At 42.3% G+C, this 23,175-nt stretch overlaps 1 protein-coding gene across 2 annotated transcripts; it reads left to right on the forward strand.

The window, feature by feature from the left end:
• Positions 1-2: 2 nt before the first annotated feature.
• LOC137268303 (E3 ubiquitin-protein ligase MIB2-like) lies at positions 3-22,149 on the forward strand. 2 transcript variants are annotated; one of them, XM_067802853.1, is made up of 19 exons: positions 3-179; positions 3,103-3,308; positions 4,280-4,448; positions 5,243-5,349; positions 8,452-8,646; positions 9,173-9,318; positions 11,150-11,254; positions 11,955-12,059; positions 12,426-12,633; positions 13,482-13,642; positions 14,009-14,157; positions 14,714-14,870; positions 15,105-15,259; positions 17,077-17,200; positions 18,073-18,175; positions 19,029-19,108; positions 19,383-19,561; positions 19,755-19,933; positions 21,999-22,149. In XM_067802853.1, exons 2-19 carry the CDS (start codon positions 3,107-3,109, stop codon positions 22,034-22,036), a joined length of 2,562 nt encoding a protein of 853 aa, XP_067658954.1. In that variant the 5' UTR covers positions 3-179; positions 3,103-3,106; the 3' UTR covers positions 22,037-22,149. The 2 variants fall into 2 exon arrangements, with proteins under 2 accessions (XP_067658954.1, XP_067658955.1); XM_067802854.1 differs by lacking the exons at positions 3-179; positions 3,103-3,308 and adding an exon at positions 4,011-4,116.
• The last annotated feature ends 1,026 nt before the right edge of the window (positions 22,150-23,175 follow it).

Below are 23,175 nucleotides of genomic sequence, written 5' to 3' on the forward strand. Positions count from 1 at the left end.
TCGTCTTATACTTCCTTGTTAAAACGAAACTAGGGTTTCAGCGATTCGACCTGACATGTTGCCAGTTGATCAAGGGCATGATTTGTTGAATGTTGAAACACAAACACTGTCCAGTCCATAACCGTCACCTTCAGCGTTGATCGCCTCTTTTGATCATTCGTTTGGATATTACTTCAGAGGTGAGTACACAGTCATGTTAAATCAACATGGAGTGTGTCATCTTTTTTCTAAAGTTGGTGATTAATGAACAATACTTACGCATTGATCGTTAGAATCCAGTGAGGACGAACTGTTCAATTTTCACTTTAAAAAATGGTGTCGTAGGTGACATATACTTCATGTCACGTTTTTATTCATTAGCCTTTTCATGATATAAACGTATTTATGATCATTTAGTACAGAAGAACAGATACTGTGTACGTGTGAGAACTCGTGTTGTTGTTGTTGGTCTCAGTACCCTGAATTACCAGCTTCTTCAAGGACACGTTCACCTGAATGCACAGGTGAATCAATGAACGAGTGTTGCTTTAGTCAGTGAATAATGTTACAGATATGTCACGGAAACCTAAGGGGTGCTCGGGTAGCCTGTTGGTTAAGGCGTCACGTGGAAGACCTGGGTTCTAATCCCCACATGGGTACAATGCCTGAAGCCCATTTCTAGGTACCCAGTGGTGATTTTGCTGGAATATTGCTAAGAGCGGCGTAAAACCCATCTCAGTGCCCTAAAGCGTTAAGTGTGTTCCCTGCATTATAGTGGTTGATAGAATGAGCATATGCCCACATCGTGAGAGTACTGAAATGCTGCCCCATATCTGCATGGCTGTACGCAGCGTTGAGAATTGGTTGACATTGACGACTGGATATCAGATATACAAAAAACATGGTTAGCTTCATGTATTTCTGTTCAAGTGAGTGAGTTTAGTTTTACGCCGAACTCATCAATATTCCAGCTATATGGCGATGGTCTGTAAATAATCGGGTTTGGACCAGACAATCCAGTGACCAACAACATGAGCATCGATCTGCACAATTGGGAACCGATGACATGTGTCAACCAAGTCAGCGAGCCAGACCACCCGTTAGTCGCCTCTTACGACAAGCACAGTCGCCTTTTATGACAAACGTGGGTTGCTGAAGGCCTATTCTACCCCGGGACCTTAACGGGTCCATTTCTGTTCAAGCTATTATTAGACATAATTAAAGAAAAAAAATGTGATTATCTGTTTTTGTGGTTATGTTTAGAACTTGCATTTGTGCATTTCACATCCAACGTAAATGGTGATTGTAAGCTGATGACAATAAAAAATTCATCAATGTCGGGTCTACGAACCCGCTGAAACACTCTCCCCGTGGTTATATAATGTGGCCGCCTGATTCATCATTGTCGGCTTAGGAAACCCCTTTGTCGGAGGTTGTGGGTTTGTTTCGCACACTTCATCTGAACCCATTTTCATTGGTCATAAAAATCTGTCAGAACGAAAGGAGAGAGGGCCGCGGAGTGCGCACCGTTGCACCCAATTCCGGGGACTGGGGGTTAATAGCAAAGCCACATTACGGTGTAGCACAAGACGCCCGAGAACATGCAGCGATTCGGTCCTTAAAACTACACAGTCAGAACAAGGTCGTTACGACAAAAATACATTGTTCACAGGATCAAAATAGGTCCTGCAAATCCTATTAATAGGCTCCAGTCAGCGAAAAGATGATTGGGGCACCTGCCACACAGTAGTCAATAACTGATACAGGGGCAGGGTATGGTAAGCAGTGCAAACCAGAAGGTATGTGGAGTCTCAGAACAGAGACACTTTAGTGCTATACACGGGTCATAGACATCTTGTAACCATTCAACCTGCACTCCAGTGATCGGTAAAGACACACAGGTTATACATGCTTATTTCGTATGGTTTTCTTAGCTATTGATTTCAGTTCCGGTTTAGTGCAGGTAAGCGGTGTAGTGGAACCCCATTAGTTATGCGACCCATTAATTATGCGTCCTTACAATCGTTATTATCTATTTGTGCCAAGTTCCTATTAAGGTAAATCATCTACATGAGAACGTCATACCTAAAGGTATGTTATCGTAACCCGAGACAGATTCGAGTATGAATTCACTGTAGGTTTTATATGCATACGACTGTAGTCTTGGTAATACGGGTGGTCTTGTTCGTTTCCGAGCCTCAAAGGTTTGATTTCTTCACTAAAATAATTATGAAACAGGACATTAAAACAATATATTGACTTACTCACACTGGTGCTTAGATGTAGGGAGGCTTTACTGATGGTGTCTGAAGTGTTGAATTCTCGGGGGTCGATACGAGAACCAGTATCACCAACGAACAACCATTTCAGTCAGATGGTGTAATTCACAGGGCCACATTTCACAGGGAGATTTCAGTCATTTCATGAACTGACTAAAAGTTTCAATCATTTCACAACATGACTGATTGTAACACATATATCATATATACGTCACTGCTGAATCAGCTCAAAGTCCATGGAATGGACAGTTTACTGACTTGCCTCCCTTGGACACGACAGGAACCGGTTATACTCCATACCATAATGATGTGGTTCAGTGACTGCAATACTTCAGACTGCATTCCTGTTGTTTGTCATCACCATGGGGAGAATGAAAGAGACATAACTCGTGACCATTTTACTTGGGTCATTTTACTCTGACCGAATCTTATATTCGCGTTGATACTAAAGATTCAGTAAAGGGAGATAATCCGAACTAATCCACTCACTTCCGATTAGTTGGTGAGGTCAAATAAAACTCAGTTTGAATATTCTGGTTCATGATAGTTCTTGGAATGCTATTAATATAGCTGTTACTATAAACAGAACTGACGTGGCTTTACTTCAACTCTATTTTTATGCCTGCGACATCTATATATCAAATATTTATATGTAGCGCACATATCCACGCAATTAGTGCTTGCTCAAGGCGCAGGTATGTTTTTTTCCTCGATCACTGAACGTCAGTCTCATTAATATATTTATGCTTTTCTTTCTTTAAAACAATATTCAAAGATGCTGCATACCTTTTTAGCACTATTTTGCAATTATCAACCACTGATTGGTAACTGTATTTCACAACAGACCAATGGCAGCTGGTATCCGGGTGATCCGAGGTCCTGACTGGCTGCACGGGGAGCAGGATGGAGGAGATGGTCACGTGGGCACCGTAGTGCAGTATGGAAGTAACAGTACTGCTAAGGTTGTGTGGGATAATGGCAATGAGGTCAACTGTAAAATTGGACAAAACGGAAAACATGACTTGCGTATTTTTGACAACGCCACTGTTGGTGAGCACCTGCATTATCACACATATTGATGTGTCTTTCCGTACAGCGAACATTATAAATCCGGAAACCGATTTCCGGGCGGTTACTGATAAAACCATCGACACAATACTTCCGGAACATATTTTCAGGAACATGTTTAACACGTCCGTTCACAAGGATGGAGACAGTCAGTGGATGTGGTACTTGTACCACACTGTCGGATTCTAAATGTGAATTGTTTGTTTCATATGCTACTTATCAAAAGGGTTAGACTCAGTCGAGGAAATGTAGCCTCTTTCTTCAGGCAACTGTTCTAAGCTAGACTGTGCAAATTGTTCCACGCTTTTTAAAGGTACTGTTTACATATGAACTGATTTATTGTAAAAGACATTCGTAACGTTGGAAAGATTTTTGTCGGAAGTTAAGTAATAGGGAAACTCAGTGAAATTTGGTGAATTCACAACCGAACTTTACACCAAAGCGCAGCTGTTCACCTTCACGATCGAGGCGTAGCTCCCATTATTTAAGAAGCCAGGGCTCATCCATGAATTTTGCTGAAGATTACCATGAATGTAGGGCAAACCCTCAATACTATCAAAATATAGGTTTGGCCACCGCAAAAAAAACACACAGACACAGGAAACACATGGCGTGCCGGAAGATAATTGTCCATGCTCTCCATCAATATAATTTATGATCCTCGTGCAATTCATCCGCATAAGGTTTGCAGTTGGTTACCCCATGTTTGTGGAGAAATTCATCTTCGAGGTAACCGTACAGACAAATACGCACGCACACACACGCAAGAACGCACACGCGCACACACACAGTGAGTATACTATACTGAGTGCTTTAAGTGTGTCTAAACTTTAGATGGGTAGTATGTATAAATGATTAGCTGCGAATTTTCTTATCCAAGATATCAATGCCATCATAAAAGTGTTTATCTTTTTCGTCATGTACCACCACTGGTCAATCCTCTTTAATTGCAGGTGTCCGCCACACCAAGATCTGTGACGCCTGCACAGAGAATGGCATTGTGGGTATCCGCTGGAAATGCTCAGTTTGTGATGACGTCGACCTTTGTTCCGTGTGTTACGTCACAGACAAACACGACCTGACTCATCCATTTCTACGTATCGACTCTGTCGGCGCACAGGCGTAAGTACCACATAGCGTCGAGAAGGAGTGAGTTAGTATGATTTGCTGTAGCAACGTTCCAGTGATATCACTGCGGGGACACCAGAAATGGCTTCACATGTTGTGTCAATATATGGAATCAAAGCCAACGCTTTAATCACGAGGCTAATCCACCGCCCCTCTCACTGAAGGAAACCTGTGAAGGTCCGGGATAAAATAGAGCTCCAACAACCCATGCTTGTCATAAAAGGCCACTATGCTTGTCGTAAGAGGCGACTAACAGGATCGGGTGGTCAGGCTCGCTGACTTGGTTGACAAATGTCATCGGTTCCCAGTTGCGGAGATCGATGTTTATGCTGTTGATCACTGGATTGTCTGGTCCAGACTCGATTATTTACAGACCGCTGCCATATAGCTGGAATATTGCTGAATGCAGCGTAAGATTAAACTCACTCACTCTTACTGAAGGACATATAACATAGTCAAGACAGGACGGCAGAATCCTTCAACCTTCACCTTTGATATGTTAAGTGACCTGAACGTCATTCTATTTGTATGAGTGTATCGGGATAATACCGCAGTTCATGAACTAACCCGCACAGACGATTTCGACGCGTATTAGTATGGCACAGACAAACCATGCTTCACACATGGGGGTAGTTCGAACCCACGACCTGCCTGTCCTGTTACAAGTAATTCTACATAGTGCGAGGTTTTAGGTTTGCCCCGTTGATAATGGGAAATACAATCAGTGTGTTCAATCACTTTAAATCTTTTCATAGCAAGTAATTTGAGATGTTTGTGATTTTCCACAGAGTGCCCGTGGGTAAACGCAACCAGTGTATGAAGGCCCGGGCTATGGGCATCTTCCCCGGGGCAACAGTGGTTCGGGGCAAGGACTGGAGATTTGACAACCAAGACGGTAGGGAGACATATGCGTTTCTTTTTTAAGAGTATATGTGCAGAACGGAACAGAGGTAACTCGTGTATCGCTCATCTGATCACGCTTATAACATACAGGTCCTCACAGAAGCTTTCAAAATGTTTTATGGGCTTGTGATTGATTTATTGCTTTGTGTAATGTCGTCGAGATTTGGGACTGGGGTATCGGTAGTGATAATAGCCGAATGTTGTTTTGAAGTTAAATGACACTCACTCACTCTCACTCATTCGTTCACTATGAGTCCCTTAACACCACACCCACTATGAGTCACTTGACACCACAAACCACACCTCACTTACTCACTCACTCACTCACTCACTCAACACCCCAACACCACAACCACCCACTAAGAGTCCCTCAGCACTCACTCTCTAAGAGTTACTTAACACTACACCCACTCATAAAGAGCCACTTAACACCACACACCACACCTCTGTCACTTACAGGCTCAAGCTCCGCTCAGTGACAGTCTGCTACCACTGTTTCTGTGCCCACCATTACTAATAAAGTTGTGAAATATTTAGCACTACAGGTGAGGATTACCCCGTATGAGGCAATATTCCAGCCATTTAGGGGCGGTGGGGTAGCCTAGTGGTTCACGCGTTCGCTCTTCACGCCGCAGACCCGTGTTCGATTCCCCACATGGGAACAATGTGTGAAGCCCATTTTTTGGTGTCCCCCGCCGTGATATTGCTGGAATATTGCTAAAAGTGGCGTAAAACTTAACTCACTCACTCATTCATTCCAGCCATTTATGTTATTATCATCATTCGCTGTACCATTGTTGGGGGAAATTCCTTTTCTCAGACAAACACAGCCATGAACCTCGACTAGATAAAGAATTCAATGTGGCATCGAACAACAAAGAAAATGAAAATCTGATACATACCCGGCAACAAAAAGAATGAGCGATGATAGACTGCCCAGGAAAGCGTATAATATGTTAAGATATTTTGATGACATTGGTAAAAAGAGTTAGGTATCGTACATAAAATATACTCTGTTTTCTCATGGCTTTGGGTATATCTGGATTAGTTCGTGATGAATTTTCATTTGTACAGTTGTTTAAAAATCTGCTGATAAATGAATTTTCTCAAAGCTGTACTTCTACTTTGAATAACAGCTCTAGATCTATATATATGGTATATCTTGTGTATGGGCCCTTGGGCTCGTTACAAATAAACTCCTTTGACTTGACTTGACATTGAGACATCAATAAAAATAATGCTGCTTAACAATTGCAATGGCTGTACAAGGCTGAAGGTAGTGAAACATATATTAGCAGTGGCGACACCATACAAAACAAAAAAAATACTACACAATGTTATGGCCCTTCGTTGAATTTCAACAGATTTTAACAGACAGCGGAAAACACCACACAATACCAACCTTTGTAACATAACGAGAGTGGAGATAAGAGTTGATGACCGGGGTGCAGTGTAAATCTATATTAAGGTACGGAAGTTAAGGTCACCATTGCACTACGCCAGTCGAAAGTCTGTATGTTATAGTATGGGATTCCGATCACCTTAGCGCTACACCAGTCGTAAGTATGTATGGTATAAGGTTTACGATGGCATAAGCGCTACTCCAGTCGTAAGTGTGGGTCTAGATTTTCGAAGGTCTCTTAGCTCTAAGATAGTCGTAAGTGCCATACATTGATATTAACTTATGTTACAGTATTAGAATTACGACCACCTCAGCGCTACGCCAGTCGTAGGTCTGTATGTTAAGGTATCGGAGTTACGATCACTTTGGCGCTACGCCAGTTGTAAGTTTGTATGCTGTGGAATGGAAGTTGCGATCTCCCCAGCGCCACGCCAGTCGCAAGTCTGGTATGCTATGATATGGGAGTTACAATGACCTAAGCGCTACGCCAGTCGTAAGTCTACATGCTATGGTGTGGGAGTTACGATCTCACTAGCGCTAAAATGTACAACGGCACCCAGAACATATTTACCCTTATGTCCTTACTTTAAGTTCAGCTTTCCACTCATAAACTGGATTACTGCAGTATTGGGGTTTAGGATCTAAGGAGTGTTTCCATGGATATCCGAGATGTATTCCCTGGACTTGACCTTGTAAAATAGTTGCTCACTTCCGGTTCCAGTGCCAAAGTGGGTAGGCCTAAGCTGTATTAAATACAGTCCCATAACACCACACTCACTAAGAGTCCCTTAACAGCACACTCACTCAATACCAGTCCCTTAACACCACACTCACTCACTAAGAGTCCCTTAACACCACAATCACTCACTAAGAGTCCCTTAACACCACAATCACTCACTAAGAGTCCCTTAACAGCACACTCACTCAATACCAGTCCCTTAACACCACACTCACTCACTAAGAGTCCCTTAACACCACAATCACTCACTAAGAGTCCCTTAACACCACAATCACTCACTAAGAGTCCCTTAACAGCACACTCACTCAATACCAGTCCCTTAACACCACACTCACTCACTAAGAGTCCCTTAACACCACAATCACTCACTAAGAGTCCCTTAACACCACACTCACTCACTAAGAGTCCCTTAACAGCACACTCACTCAATACCAGTCCCTTAACAGCACACTCACTCACTAAGAGTTCCTTAACAGCACACTCACTCACTAAGAGTCCCTTAACACCACACTCACTCACTAAGAGTCCCTTAACACCACAATCACTCACTAAGAGTCCCTTAACACCACAATCACTCACCAAGAGTCCCTTAACACCACACTCACTCACTAAGAGTCCCTTAACACCACAATCACTCATATGCATGCTTGTCGAAAGAGGCGACTAACGAGATCGGGTGGTCAGGTACGCTGACTTGGTTGACACATGTCATCCATTCCCAACTGCGCAGATCGATGCTCATGCTGTTGGTCACTGGTTTGTTGGCCCTCTGAGTTCCTTAACACCACAATCACTCACCAAGACTCCCTTAACACCACAATCACTCACTAAGAGTCACCTGACACCACAATCACTCACTCACTAAAAGGCCCGTAACACCACACTCACTCACTCACTCACTCACTAAGTGTCCCTTACCACCACAATCACTCACCTAGAACAGTTCTCTTCAGGAGGACCTGGAAGTAAAGGTCATGTGACGTCACTGAGCACACCGACAACTCTCTCGGCCCGCAGTGTTGTGGAGGTTGCCTGGGCAACGGGACATACCAACTCGCATCACCTGGGGTACAAAGGCCTGGTGGACCTAAAGTACACGGAGGAGGCTCCGGGACCAGACTATTACCCAAAACACCTACCACTACTGGGTAAGGCAATGGGATCGTCCATGCTTGTTTGGATACATGGACAACTGACTCAACCAGACTGGAATACTAGTATATACCACTAGAAAATGTGAAAGAACACCCTCGACTGAAAGGGACATGTTGTAACACTCACGGCTGTGGCAAATTAGCATGAGTCATTTAAATATTAATGGGGATGTCTTTCACTTCTATGGAGCTGCATAATCAATATTGTTCATGTCTGGGGGCGGTAGGGTGGCCTACTGGTTAAAGCGTTCGCTTGTCATGCCGTAGACCCGGGTTTGAATCACCACATGGATACAATGTGTGAAGCCCATTTCCGGATGGGGACTCGCTGTGATATTGCTGGACATTACAGGACCGTACGTTTGGACCTGATTGTGTTGACAGTTTTGTTAAAGTACCAGGTATTCCGGAAGAGTTCATCCAATTAATCAGGAATTCATTATTTGTCTGGTGGATTGTGTCCGCGTACAGAAAGTAGAATATATCTGTTTGTTCAAATATTGCCTAACGTTTTCAACAGATGCAACATCAGCGGCGTTTACCGGTGCCATCAGCAACACAGACTCTGGCATCAAGGAGGGGGACAAGGTGTGTATCGAACTGGACGAGGCGGCGCTGAAAGAGCTGCAGAAAGCTGCAGGGAGCTGGTCGGCGGGCATGGCACGGGTAGGTGATGGACAGACGGTGTGAGGAGTGTGCACTGGTGGGCAGGCAGTTGGTGTACAGGTCGGCATTCCATTCGTAATTATACTCGTGTCATTCCGCAAGCCGGATGGCGTCTCGTACTCCTTGTGGCCATGTTTACGACTGGGCCCCGTGTAAGCGCAAACGGGCATGGAGATGAAAATAGTCTAGCACCAGTATGAAGGAAAGATAACTCTGAATTTCCACGGATGGCTCTAAGAATGTCCTATTGTTTGGCATGATATGCATGTGGACTCGGTTTTTTGTAAATATCTCTTCATCAAATGATCCAATCGATCTAAAAAATTGCAAGTGGATGGTTTGTCAGACAACCTAATCATATTGTAAATCACCGACTTTATGCATTTGTATAAAAGAATCTGTCTGTGTAACTGTCAACAAAATAAACAGCAGAACGCAGACTGCTTGCAGAGGGAGTGAGCCAATAACCTGTAACAGCGGCAGTGTTGGCAGGGTCATAAAGGGAAATGCACGTGCAGTTCATGATAGTTACCTATTCACTGCAAAAATACTTCGATTAACTCGGGGTTCGACACAAATGTAAATGATTAATATGAAAGAAGAAACAGAATGTTTTACTTCGAAACAATCGGAAGTTCGAGACTACTGGAAGTTCAAAACAACTAGAAGTTCTAGACTGTCGGAAGTTCGAGACAACCGGGAGTACGAGACAACCGGGAGTTCGAGACCACCTTACACATAAAGGTGTTTGTACTAATAGTAGCACTGTGGCGGGTTGAAACATATCCGGGATTTAAACCCCGAATCTCAGCATGAGGCACCAAGACGGCAATCTAGCCCATTCAGCCACTTCGGTATCCACATCAGGGAAGTCTCGACACCTGATAGCCTATATCAGATACTTTTTTTAACCAAAAGCAAAATGTGCAATGTTTCACTTAATCAGCAAGATAACAGGTTGAAGTTATCAGATAACTGTTAAACGAGATACTATCATAATAAAATCAACATGGGTTACAATCAGTTTGGGTTTTTGAGTCAAAGTATCTGACGGGTAAGAGAAACTCCTGTTTTTCCATCGTGATTACCCCGAGACGTTTCATGTACGTGTTGAAAACCTATCGTTGCATATGTACCAGGGGGTGCTTAATTAGATTCTTAATCCCTCTGTTGTTCTGCGGTCCAAAATGTCGACCGAGAACATCCCGATACATTCACCTAAAAACAAACATTGTGTTAACTACAGAGATGATAAAAGAACTTTAGACTGACACTAATATGCTTCCATTGATAACGTTCGATGAATACCTAATGAGAAGCCGAGATTGGAACAAAATAACGTATCGTGTTAGAGACACGTGTTAAGGACACGTGTCATTCTAAACTGTAACAAGATACACAGTACTTACTAATGGCTTAGACTGTATAATATGGTGAACCTTTCCTGAACCAAGATAAATTAAAGAGTCAAAGCCAGAGAAAAGCCAGTCTTCATTATCCTACGAAACAGTAAGAGGCAAATATATGGAACCCCAGAAGGGACATTGTCGCGGTATCGTTATGTCGCATTTTTTTTTTTTTTTTTTTTTTTTTGTGAGTGCGACACTGCAGCTATGTTCCCTCTCGGATCCCATATAAACGAACGGTTGATATTGTCAGAATGAATCACCGAGACCATTTTTGGTACGGGTTAACATGCCCTGCCCTTTCAGTACAACACACTTAGGAGAACAAATTGTGTCTGTTAGTTGCCTGACGCCACGGACTAGTATAATTTCTGCCGTACATGCAATATTACAGATATGGAATGTTAAATTTCGTTTATTTGCAGCTTATTGGCAAGACGGGTACGGTGCGCGGATTCTCCCAGACGGGGGATGCTACTGTGGAGTTTGACAGTCAGAAGTGGAGAATTGTGCCAAGTGCTCTCAGAAAAGTATGCCAAACATAGACTACTGCTTAGTCTCTGATTACATGTGTATAGAAAGAATTAATTCATTTTAAATGGAAAATTTAAACCCAAGTAAGAAGATTCAGAATCTCAGGAATATTTGCTTCACTTAGGGCTCTAGTAATGCAGAAAGTGAGTGAGTGAGTGAGCGAGCGAGCAAGGTTAGTATTTTTACGCCGCACTCAGGAACATCCCATCAACATGGCGGTGGTCTGTGAATAATTGAGTCTCGACCAAACAATCCAGTGATCAATAGCATGAGCATCGATCTACGACCTTGGGATACGGTGACATGTGTTAACCAAGTCAGCAAGCCTGACCACCCGATTCTGTCAGCCGCCTCCTGCGTCAAGCATGGGTTGCTGAAGACCAGTTCAATCCTGGATCTTCACGGGTCAATGCAATAAGTGGTATGGGGAAATAGGGTGATGCACTGTGAGACAGACCAGATCAAAGACCACAGTGGCACTGCTTGCAACTGTCTCCCTGCGTACCTGAAGCTGTTGGTCACAACCACACAGTAGGGCCGGGTGGCCTGGATTCACTGCACTGTCACACTGTCATTAGCTGGGGTCCAACACTTGCACATGGTTCTCCTCTACAAGTTATAGGTGTGTGATATCTGCAATGGCGATTCAGCCATCAGTTACTGAGAACGCCAACTCATGTGCATGTCTGGTGGCAGGTCCCGGAACTGTCTCTTGGCAACGTTGTGAGGATCATTGATGACGAAGACAAGGCCAGGAACCTCCAGGAGGATCATGGCGGATGGCTTGATGACATGAAGAAGGTAAGGACACGCCGAGTGAGTGAGTGGGTGAATGAGTGGGTATTGGATAAGTGAGTGAGTGAGTGAGGGAGGGAGTTTGAATAAGGGAGTTACCTCTAAAGGCGGTGCTAGACACCTTAAGTATATCCACATGGACCATGTAGTTGGTTGTCACTAAAACCGCCATTTTGTCGTCTGTGATGTGTAACAATCATTACAGTTCAGTTTACAGGAATGGATATAGTCTTTTGGACTGACTGAATTAAGTAGATGTAAGCATCGAGACTTGAGGTGGTGTAATATTGCCTATTACAAGAAGGTAATACAATATACACTGTGGACTGTACAACTGAGATTAATGTATTGTATTATACATTCATCCGACAGGTGCTTGGTCGGCGAGGTCGTATTGTCAAGATCGACTCTGATGGAGACGTTGCTGTCAAATTTGGTACCAGAGTGTATCTCTTTAATCCATGCTGCTGTAAACTGGATGATGGAGAAGTTGACGAGGATGAAGATGATGATGATGACGGTGACAGCAGCGATGACGACGATGATGATGTTGGTGTCGATGAGGCACTTTTAAGATTGCGTAAGCCAAAAAAAAACAAACGTTCACCGAACACTGATAGCATTTATGTGGTAAGCTGTATGAGAGTTATCGGACTTTGGACGGAGGTCACATAAGGATGTCACACTGCAGATTTGTGGGTCGCATGTTTAACACCGTTAATTACCCAGTAACCGACAATACAGTGATCAACAGCATGAGCATCGATCTACGCAACTGGGATACGATAACATGTGTCATCCAAGTTTGCGAGCCTGACCACCGGAATCCGTTAGTCGAATCACATGGGTGTGCTGAAGATCAATTCTGATCTGGCTCTGATCAGAGTTCATACTATATATGTTGGTTCACCAGATCACAGCGTAGGTCAGCGTAACCGAACTAGTTTAGTCATATGAACTACAATGAACAATCAGATATGACGAATCGTCAGACATGAAGTTAACTTGAAACAATCCCCGAGAAAGGACAAACAAACAGGATTAAAGTTATAATATTCCTGTACATTGCGATCTGTTAATCTGTAAGTAATGCACGTTTCTGCATATGGCACATTTAACATGAAATATTTATTTGTTTGTATGTTTATGAAATGCAGTTTATGGAGGTTGCCATGATCCGTAAGGCGTAAATAATGTACATACAGTGGAAGCTGTCAAAACCGGCATCAGTCCAATCCGGCAAGTTGTCAACGCTGGCATAAAATTCAAGTTGAGTTCGTGGCTTTTACATTTATCATCAGCTCTACAATCCGGCATGCTGTCGAAACCGGATCATTTTTCAGTTCCAACGAGTGCCGGATTAGACAGCTTCCACTTATAATACTAAGTCAGTAGGTCGACACTCTGGTGTAAACAACTGTTCTGCAGAACTTGGGGGAGGATTCGGAAACTTCATCGCTGGCTTGGCGCTGTTAGAAGCTCTAAAAGACGCCAGGGAGCAGGCTGCAGGGCCAGCCGTATTCTTTAAAGCCATCGTGGAAGGTGATATCGGCGCTGTGAGGAATCTCATCCAGAGGGACTCCGATCTGGTAGGAATATTATAATGCATTTCGAAACAGGAAGTAACAAGCTATGCATGTCATAGTAACTGAAGTGATCATTGCAATGCACCTGTGTATACCATTGTAACCGTGTACATTAATATTATTTTTCCTAATCACACGGAAATGAAATAGGTATTTTACGATAAACATAGCAGCATTCGCTCCGATGCGGCCTTAAATCAGCTGTTTTAATCAGGGGTGATTGTAATGACTTGATACCCCCGGCTAAATGAGCAGGGTACTGGACATCCGCATACATGTACTTGTAACCTTAAGTCGTGTCATCAGCACACAATGCTGGCTTGCTGTAACTCTAAAACTGGCAACTGACACTTCATCATCCCCAACTAGGTGAACACCTCCCACAACGGCATCCCCCCTCTACAGGTGGCAGCTCACGAGAACAAACTGGACATCGCCAGGCTCCTCGTCCAGCACGGGGCTCAGAAAAACAGCAGGGACAAAGATGGGGACACAGCGCTGGTGTTGGCTATTAGCAAGTAGGTTATATCACAGTACTTGTGTAGGTTACTGGCAAGTAGCTCATATCACAGCCCTGGTGTTGGCTATTGGCAAGTAGGTTATATCACAGTCCTTGTGTAGGTTACTGGCAAGTAGCTCATACCACAGCCCTGGTGTTGGCTATTGGCAAGTAGGTTATATCACAGTCCTTGTGTTGGTTACTGGCAAGTAGGTTGTATAACAGCCCCGGTGTTGGCTATTCGCAAGTAGGTTATATCACAGCCCTGGTGTTGGCTTTCTGCAAGTAGGTTATGTCATGGCTCATGTGTGACATGCCCACTGACTTTTGTTCAAATTGCAACATGACAGTGCACTGCTTACAAAAGTGAATGCATATATATATATATATATATATATATATGTGTGTGTGTGTGTGTGTGTGTGTGTGTGTGTGTGTGTGTGTGTGTGTGTGTGTGTGTGTGTGTGTGTGTGTGTGTGTATGCACACAGAGCGAGTGAGAGAGAGAGAGAGAGAGTTGATTGCGGGTAGTTTCATGATAGTTTCATGGTATATAGTGACTTGTGCTGTTACCAGATCAAACGAAGCTGTCGCTGAGTTCCTCATCAACGCAGGAGTCGACGTAAACATCTCCAACGCTAAAGGCCGATCTCCTATCCACATTGCTGCCTACAGCGGACAAGCAAGGATCATGACACTGCTCATAGCCAAGAATTGTGACGTCAATGCCAAGGTGTTTGTCTACACTTATAGCTTATTAGCTCGTAGTCTGTAATGTAGCGTAGGAGCGTATACTTGACGCTGGAACAATATGCATGGAGGTTTGGGCCTGCATAATGAAGTGTGCAATCCTATGGTTTCTTGGATAACATGTGCACACTAAGTACAGTTGAATCATATGGATTAAATCAAGATGTAATGAACAGATGTGGCTGTGACTATGTCTAATTTTGTTGCCATATTACAGGATATGAGCGGAGACACAGCGCTCCATGACGCGGTAGAGAGAGGCAGTCTGGAAGCGGTGGTCGCCATATTGTCATCCCCAAGAGTTGACGTCCGAATCAAAAACGCTAAAGGATTCATGCCGATCCACATGGCGGCGATGAGGGAGCATGAACGGTATCCGATGTTCATTTGTTTAACCTCGGTTTAGCCATGTCCCTCAGCTGTTACTGTTTCCTTGCATTCATATGTACTTCCTAGCTGAAGACAGAAACAATACAATCACTGGCTTGTACTGTTTGACAAGTTTTAGATGAGCCACGATCTGACAAATGACCCCAATTTGCATATATGGGAACGCTCCCAAGAACATTCCATATGAAACAAGAGGGAAACAGGTTGTCGTCTAAACATTTAAAAGTTCAATTTCCTCGTGCGAATCCTGTCGTGATGGTGTCTTGCTGAACTAAATCGCACTACGAGACACGTGATAAACAGTACCGGTATAGATTTCATGCCACGGTCAGCATGCATTGCATGGGTTTAACCAAGTGCATTTTATCAAATCACTTGCTCCGCCTGGCGATTAGGTGCTTGACTCTGAGGGTGCGGGTTCGAGTCCCGGATTGGACTCAACCAGAAAAAGTACTAGAATTTGTACTTTACCAAGAAAGTGAAATCCCAAATATGACATATGTTGCATTACTTGTCAAGCAGTACATACATATGCTGCACAACACATAGGCCGAATACATGCATACAGTTTAGCATTGTAGACCTTGTTGAATGCACACGAGGAAGTCGTCCTCCACGAGGAAGGAATATACAATTCTTAATATAATTTAAATATCATTGAGCAATTGTATCGATTCTTTTAATTTTCTGTTTGTCTGACGTTTATAGATGTGACAGTGTGGTCAGAATATTTCTGTTGCTTGTGCATATTGACAAAATACACACCGTTCTTCATTTGTTTCATTCTGTTTATCTGCGTTAAAGACATCAATTCAAAACAGTTTGCGCTATTTTTGTTCTTGTTTTGTTTTGGTGTTGTTGGGTTGTTTTTTTTGTTCTTGTTTTGTTTTGTTTGTTTTGTTTTCTGTTGCTGTTGTTTTGTTTTGTTTTGTTTGTTTTTGGCTTTGCTTCTTTATTTTATTTTATTTTATTTTTATTTTATTTAAATTTATTTTTTATTTTTCATTTTATTATTATTTATTTTTTATTATTATTTTTTTCTTTTTTTTTGGGGGGGGTATGTTTTTGGGGGATTTTTTTGTTATGTTTGTTGGTCTTTTGAGGGAGGGTGGGTGTTGCATTTCAACACACGACCCTATGTCACTTTTAAAAATAACATTTACCAAGCAATCACAAATAGCAATAAAACACATGATTTCTTGCTAACAACCTTACAATTAACGCTCCCAAAGTGATGATGTGTCTAAAAATATAGTACAACAATAGGTTTAACCTAGAAAGCCCCGGGAACGTCGACAAAAGGCTTACCTCAGAGTAAATGCTTGGTAGTGAAGGTGTTTTGTTGTCCACATTGTACAGGAGGCAGGTAAGAGAATGCATTCCCAGAAAGTATGTATTCATAAATATGATATTATAAAAATGGCAACAGTTAGTTGACTATCAGAGATAATGTGGTAGATTTCAAACTAATGTGTAATATTCATTTTAAATCTTAAAAAAACCATAGTTTTCAAATCAATATCATTTTAGTTTCACACGAATAAGTACAATACTGCCTAACTACCCAACAGTCTGCGCAACTTATTGATGAGAACAGACCACTGGGTGTATGATTGAGGTGCGCGACAAACACCCCGCTTCAGTGAGTGTTCGCATGAGAAAAATTCGCATTCAACCCTCAGTACAAAGCGACTGGAGTGTTTCTCATATTTCTCACAACACCAACATTTAACAACAAATTTGCACGATAACAGGTAAAACAGAAGGTACACTGACATATTTCGTCATATGTATTTCAGCATCGTAGAGAAGATTATCCTGAAGAACAGACAGGTTATAAACGCTGCCAAAGAGGATGGTTGGACGGCTCTCCATCTGGCCGCGTTCAATGACAATACAGATGTCATCAAAGTTCTCATCAAGGTAAATAACATCGAATGCACATTCAATAACAGGCCTTATTATCATCATCTCCTACTTATATTGACCCGTGAAGTACTTGTCGTAAGAGGCGACTAACAGGATTGGGTGGTCAGGCTCGTTGACTTGGTAGACTCATGTCATTTTATCCCAGTTGCCCAGGGCTGACTTGCACAAAGCGATCTTAGTGCTACAATGATTGTAACTCACATTCTTCAACATAGGCGTAAGACAGTCGTAGCGCTAAGATTGCTTTGTGCAAGTGGGCCCAGATCGATGCCCACGCTGTTGATCACTGGACTGTCTGATCCAGACTCTATTATTTACAGACCGCCGCCATATAGCTGGAATATTGCTGAATGCGGCCTTACACACCAAACAAAACATCTTATGTCACTTATCTGCGCCAAGACTCTCATAGGATCTGACAAACGACTATGAATAAAATATGACCTTCTAGACTTAATTGGTGATGCGTGGAGTCTTGGGTAAGTGAAACGTCAACTATCTAAAATGATTTGGTTTCTCTCTATATGTAACCAAACTTGCGGCTATAGAACCATCGAAATACGTCCCACAGTACAGTTATCCCGCACATCTCTGCAGGAAAACACATTTTACTCTTAGAACTAAATCATTAGCATCTATTTATGAAGCACTATCAAATAGTGATGACCCTGGACTTGACCGTCACAAGACCACCGTTCACTCAGAAAAGTACGGAAGTATGTGATACAAATAAAAATCTGAAGGAAAATCTGTGTGGGTAGAAGTAAATCACATTTGGAGAAGTTCCAACAAATACGTTTTGAAAGTTTAACCTTGACCTTGGCCGTTGTGGCCTTGATAAGGCAGCTCTACCCTCTTGTCCTCAGTACAAGGCTGACTTGAGAGCAACGACCGGGTTACGACAAACACCCCTACACCTGGCTTGTCAGAAGGCCAACTTCGACCCTGTCAGGACCCTTGTGGACAATGGTGAGGAATATGTGTATATACATAAGTGAGAAAGTGAGCTTATTCGACACCAACTTGTACCATGAGGTCTCGTTATACACCAGAGAGACGTATCCATCTACGCACACCGTCAACTTTACGACGGTGCATGTAATGAACACGAGTTCAGTTCTTCCAAACCAAAACTCTTATTTCGAGTAACACTGAAATTCAAACCATACCCAATGTGTCACATCCTCAATATCTCCATGGCATACTCTACGATAAGTCTTCACTATACCCTGGATGCATCAACTTGTTACCTCCCTTGGCTGACTTTTAATCCAGTCAGGTGTCTACGCTGGGAAGTTGAGCGAACCAATCACAACTCTCTTTCGCTTTTTAAACTGTCTAACCGATTAAACTTGGGAACAAAACCACGCAGAGGTTCTCTCACTGAAAGAGGTAGGAGTTCTTGCATGCATATTTTTAAAGTTTCGAACCTATCATTCCGTCTGTATGATTTCCCCCAAATCTGAGTCGCACCGCGATCAAACCTTCTCAGCTATGGCCGCTGTCTTTGTTGACACCGACAAACTCAGTTGTAACGGCGGCTTAGCTGACTGGTTACTGTCAGAATGCGGAGCCAGGGAGGTAATAAATTTACCCGTAGATGCATCCAGGGTATAGTGGAGATTCATCGGAACTTATAACCTGCAGATATCAAGGATGAAGGTATCATGGCAGGCTAGATAACTACCTACACTTCAACGTTATACCGACAGGCAATCACTCCTTTAGTGATATGCGTAAGAGACGTTTTCATATCTGACAACGACAGAGGCAGATTCAGTCAACTGCCGTGTAATAGTCTGAAGTATAATTTGTCTTTCAGGCGCCGAGGTAAATGCCCAAGACAAAGATGGCGACACCCCTCTCCATATCGTAATGATGGGACAGACTGGAGGACTGATGGTAGGCAGGAATGATTGTGTCTGTGATCATGCGTACATTTGCCTTAGAGGGAACATTCATATATTGTCTGGTTTTCGACTGATCTAAAGGATCGGTAACACATTGTCCTCCTGTCCTGGTTGTATGTGAAGAGACTGCCCAGACTTCTCCTGCAGCATCTCTGGGTTTCGCTTCGTGCAGCATCATTGAACACTTAAACGTCTCTGGGTGCTATACTGACATTATGAAAGGGACACATTCACATTGACAATAACAATACTTTATGTTCATCCAGCTGCGATTGCTCATTGGTCAACTTCCCCGCATGGACGAGGAATCAAGAGTGCGAATCGCCACCTACCTCATCGAACACAGAGCTAACCCGGATATTCGTAACCATAACAACATGACGCCATCCGATGTTTGCCGGAGTGACAGGATAAAGGAGGCGGTAGCGTCTTTCCGAAAGTCAAGGTGGGTTGCACAAGTCGTGCAGGAATTATTGTATGCAAGATCAGGAATTCATGTCAAGTTTTATAAAGCAATGATGTTTTTATTGTTCTTAGGTTGCAATCTGTGCGAAGTTTGGTTTTTCAGTACGGAGTGTCACGAATATGATATCTTGCAGCGATTGTTTTTATTCATCGTGAATTACTAACACCTCCAGAGAGTCAGGACGCCCCACCAGTTCCCGTGGCCAATTGTTGCTGTGCTCCAAGTGTCAGAACGTGAGAGCCTCTGCTATCTACCTGCCATGTGGACACAAGGACACCTGTCCGCGCTGCTGCAAGTCTGTGCGTCAGTGTGGCATCTGTGGCAGGGACGTCAACAGAAGAGTCGGAGAAGGTGAGGGGACTTTGGAACATCATACTCATTATCATCAGCGGTCAAAGTAAACTTAGACTCAGAATTATTCGTTACTCTGCTATACTGAGTCTAACAAACCCTAGCAGAACCCTTTCAGTTGGCCAATCAGAACACAGTTTACCAAATGACGATAGTTGACATTCGCACATACCTTTTGAACTTCTACCTCGAAAAAAATTTAAACTCCAAATGTTTCTGAAAGCTATTTTCCGCACGTTCCCTTCAGAGTGATGTACTCTGAGCTCGACACAACACTGAGTAGACAGTCGTTGAAAATACCATGTTGGTCAATATTCAGGGATATCAACTTTCGGAAATATTACCTAATGGTAACCATGCCATAACAAAACGCTAACTGTATAATTATACTCTAGGTCAAATATATGTGTTTCATGCGGATTTACGTTTGATGAGAGATCAGTGTCAATGTCGGGAATTTGGGATTGGCGGAATCCCGCTGTGCCCTAAAAAGTCGCCGTTGTCTGATTGGTTAAATCCGCTCGGCTATCTCGCACTTGATTGGACGGTCATAGGTCGATCAACTACTGGGGTTTGTTAGACTCAGTAGACTCAGTGTGGACTCAGTATAGCAGTGCATTGTACAATGCTGAGCCTAAGTTTACTTAGACTGTATCACCAGTATCTCACGCTGGCCACCATCATTGTATCACCAGTATCTCACGATGGTCACCATCGTTGTATCACCAGTATCTCACGATGGTCACCATAATTTTATCACCAGTATGTCATATTGGTCATCATCGCTGTATCACCAGTATCTCTCGCCGGTCAGTCAGGTGAAAATATTGTAGGACTGTGTGTTGGCAACAAAATTGTATTGCAATATATTGCGATGCAGGTACCTGTATCACGATACGTATTGCGACATATTTGTTGCCTTAAGTGTTTGACAGAGTGTGGTACTAATTGTTCATGTCTGTCCTATTTTCTACATCCTAAACTAAGTCCCTAAACATATATGTTATGTTTCTGATAACAGCAGTCTCAAAATTAGGTTGCATGGTCATTGACACTATTTTCCTTTTTGTACAACGTATAGTATTACAATATGCAGTCTTGACATTGAACGATAAAGGAAAACATTTGCTATGGATAAAAATTTATGTAAATTGAAACTATAAAGATTATCACAGAAACTTCATATTTATTCTTTACCCAATATACCGATTCTCAGAAACAATATTGCAATACGTATCGTTTAAATAGCGTATTGTACCGTGCAGCCCTAAGACATTACGTCAAGCCCTTGTATCAGCACTGAATCAGTGGGACTGTGGGCAGTGCGGTAGCCTAGTGGTTAAAGCGTTTGCTGGTCAAGCCCAAGACCGGTGCCGGCATCGGTGCAATGTGTGAAGCCAATTTCTGGTGTCGTCTGCTGTAATATTGTTGAAATACTGCTGAAGTGATGTAAAATGGAACCCACAAACGTCGTTCAGGTGCGCAACCTGCATGACTTCGGGCCTTTCTCCCACGTTAGCAGAATTAGCAGCCATGCAGTGATATACCGGGAATACGGTTACATACCTTGTATACTCCCTCGGGAGTTGAGATTGAAAATACGATGTGACGTTGAGATTGGCCTCCAATGATAGAGGGAAAAACTACCAGCGCCTTGAGCAAGCACTAGTTGCATTGATATGTGCGCTATATAAATCTCCTATAATAATACCCGGCTGTCTCAGTCACAGTAGCAAGTCTGGGGTCTGTTTGTACGATTCTTATAGAAATCACCTTATCTCATGTTATTTCCCAGTTGCATATGCACAGAGGCACAGACCAAATCACGCAAGCTGTACAATACTGACATCAGACAAGTGCTTCTAAGGTTGAGGCCGATCTTCTTATGCTATTTACCCTTAAACTGATGGACAGTGTTGCATGTTGCACTGTAATAAGTTATTTAAAGTCATTTTGTTACGAAAGCGCGATAATGATTTGAAATTATTTTACCTTTAACAATGGTCTGTTCCTTGTCTTTGTTTCACTGTATGTACTTGTAATGTTTTTGCGGACTTTTTTTCAGATGGAAAAAAGATAGGCGACGACTGCTCAATCCAGTAACTGTACTTAGTCGTGGAGAAGAAATGTGTACTTTACGCGTATAACTGCATGTGCATATGTACAGATATGTTATTTCCCATCGCATGTGAGAACAATCGATTTCGAGACAAAAAGAGTCCCTTTGCATTTGTTGTCACGAATAGTCAGAAGTGAGGAGAGCAGGTATGGTACCTATTGATTACCAAGATGGATCAAAACGTTGATCACAACAGGGGGCGATGTGTTGCTGAAAGGAGATATACAGTAAAAATATGAAATCCAATTATTTATAAATCATGTAAAACACGTAGATTGTAGAAGAAAGTATATTTTCTAAAGTCAACATTTGTAGCCCAAACCGTTGAAAACCGTAACTCCCATAACGGCGGTGTTATTGGGCATTGTTGAGATCACGTGATCTGAGGTCATAGTGACACGTTGATTCGTTGCTTTTTCTTCTTGGAAATATTAACACACATCAATACTAGTCCGTTGTAAGGTGAAATAGTCTTCTCAGCAAAGTTGATTTATCAACGGACGAGGATCAAACAGATGTCTATAAGGAAACTCACAAATATCTATATTGCACTGTGATAACATTGGTCTTTCAATTTCGAAACTTTGTTTAGGATGGACGGCATACCTTGTTCACTTACATTCAACATAAATAATCTCCGATGAGAAACGATGGTATGTTTTCTTCACAGATGTATTTCATGTTCTAGTTGTGATTTTCGTGTATATGTACTTATACCTAAAATGAAAGTAATTCACAAATCAAGGATATTTTTATATATTTTTGAATAAGCATACTCATATAAAAAAACTCGTGAAAGGTCTAGAATCAATTCATTAATTCGTTTAATAAAAATGGTATTACACGGAAGGTCATTTAGTATCCTCTATATATTTATGAATAAGCATACTCATATAAATAGACTGACGAAAGGTCTAGAATCAATTCATTAATTCGTTTAATAAAAATCGTATTACACGGAAGGCCGTTTAGTATCCTCTATATATTTATGAATAAGCATACTCAAATAAATAGACTGACGAAAGGTCTAGAATCTAATCATTAATTCTTTTAATAAAAATAGTATTAAACGGAAGGCCGTTTAGTATCCTCTATATATTTATGAATAAGCATACTCATATAA

Source organism: Haliotis asinina, chromosome 16, assembly GCF_037392515.1.
Source record: "Haliotis asinina isolate JCU_RB_2024 chromosome 16, JCU_Hal_asi_v2, whole genome shotgun sequence".
Lineage (NCBI taxonomy): Eukaryota > Metazoa > Mollusca > Gastropoda > Lepetellida > Haliotidae > Haliotis > Haliotis asinina.

What these genes read in the sequence shown, in the direction of transcription:
- LOC137268303 (XM_067802853.1), top strand. Translation starts at nt 3,107, where the DNA reads ATGGCAGCTGGTATCCGGGTGATCCGAGGTCCTGACTGGCTGCACGGG. An exon ending in TTTTGACAACGCCACTGTTG is followed by an intron (nt 3,309 to 4,279) that starts GTGAGCACCTGC and finishes CTTTAATTGCAG; the next exon opens with GTGTCCGCCACACCAAGATC. An exon ending in TCATCAAAGTTCTCATCAAG is followed by an intron (nt 17,201 to 18,072) that starts GTAAATAACATC and finishes TCTTGTCCTCAG; the next exon opens with TACAAGGCTGACTTGAGAGC.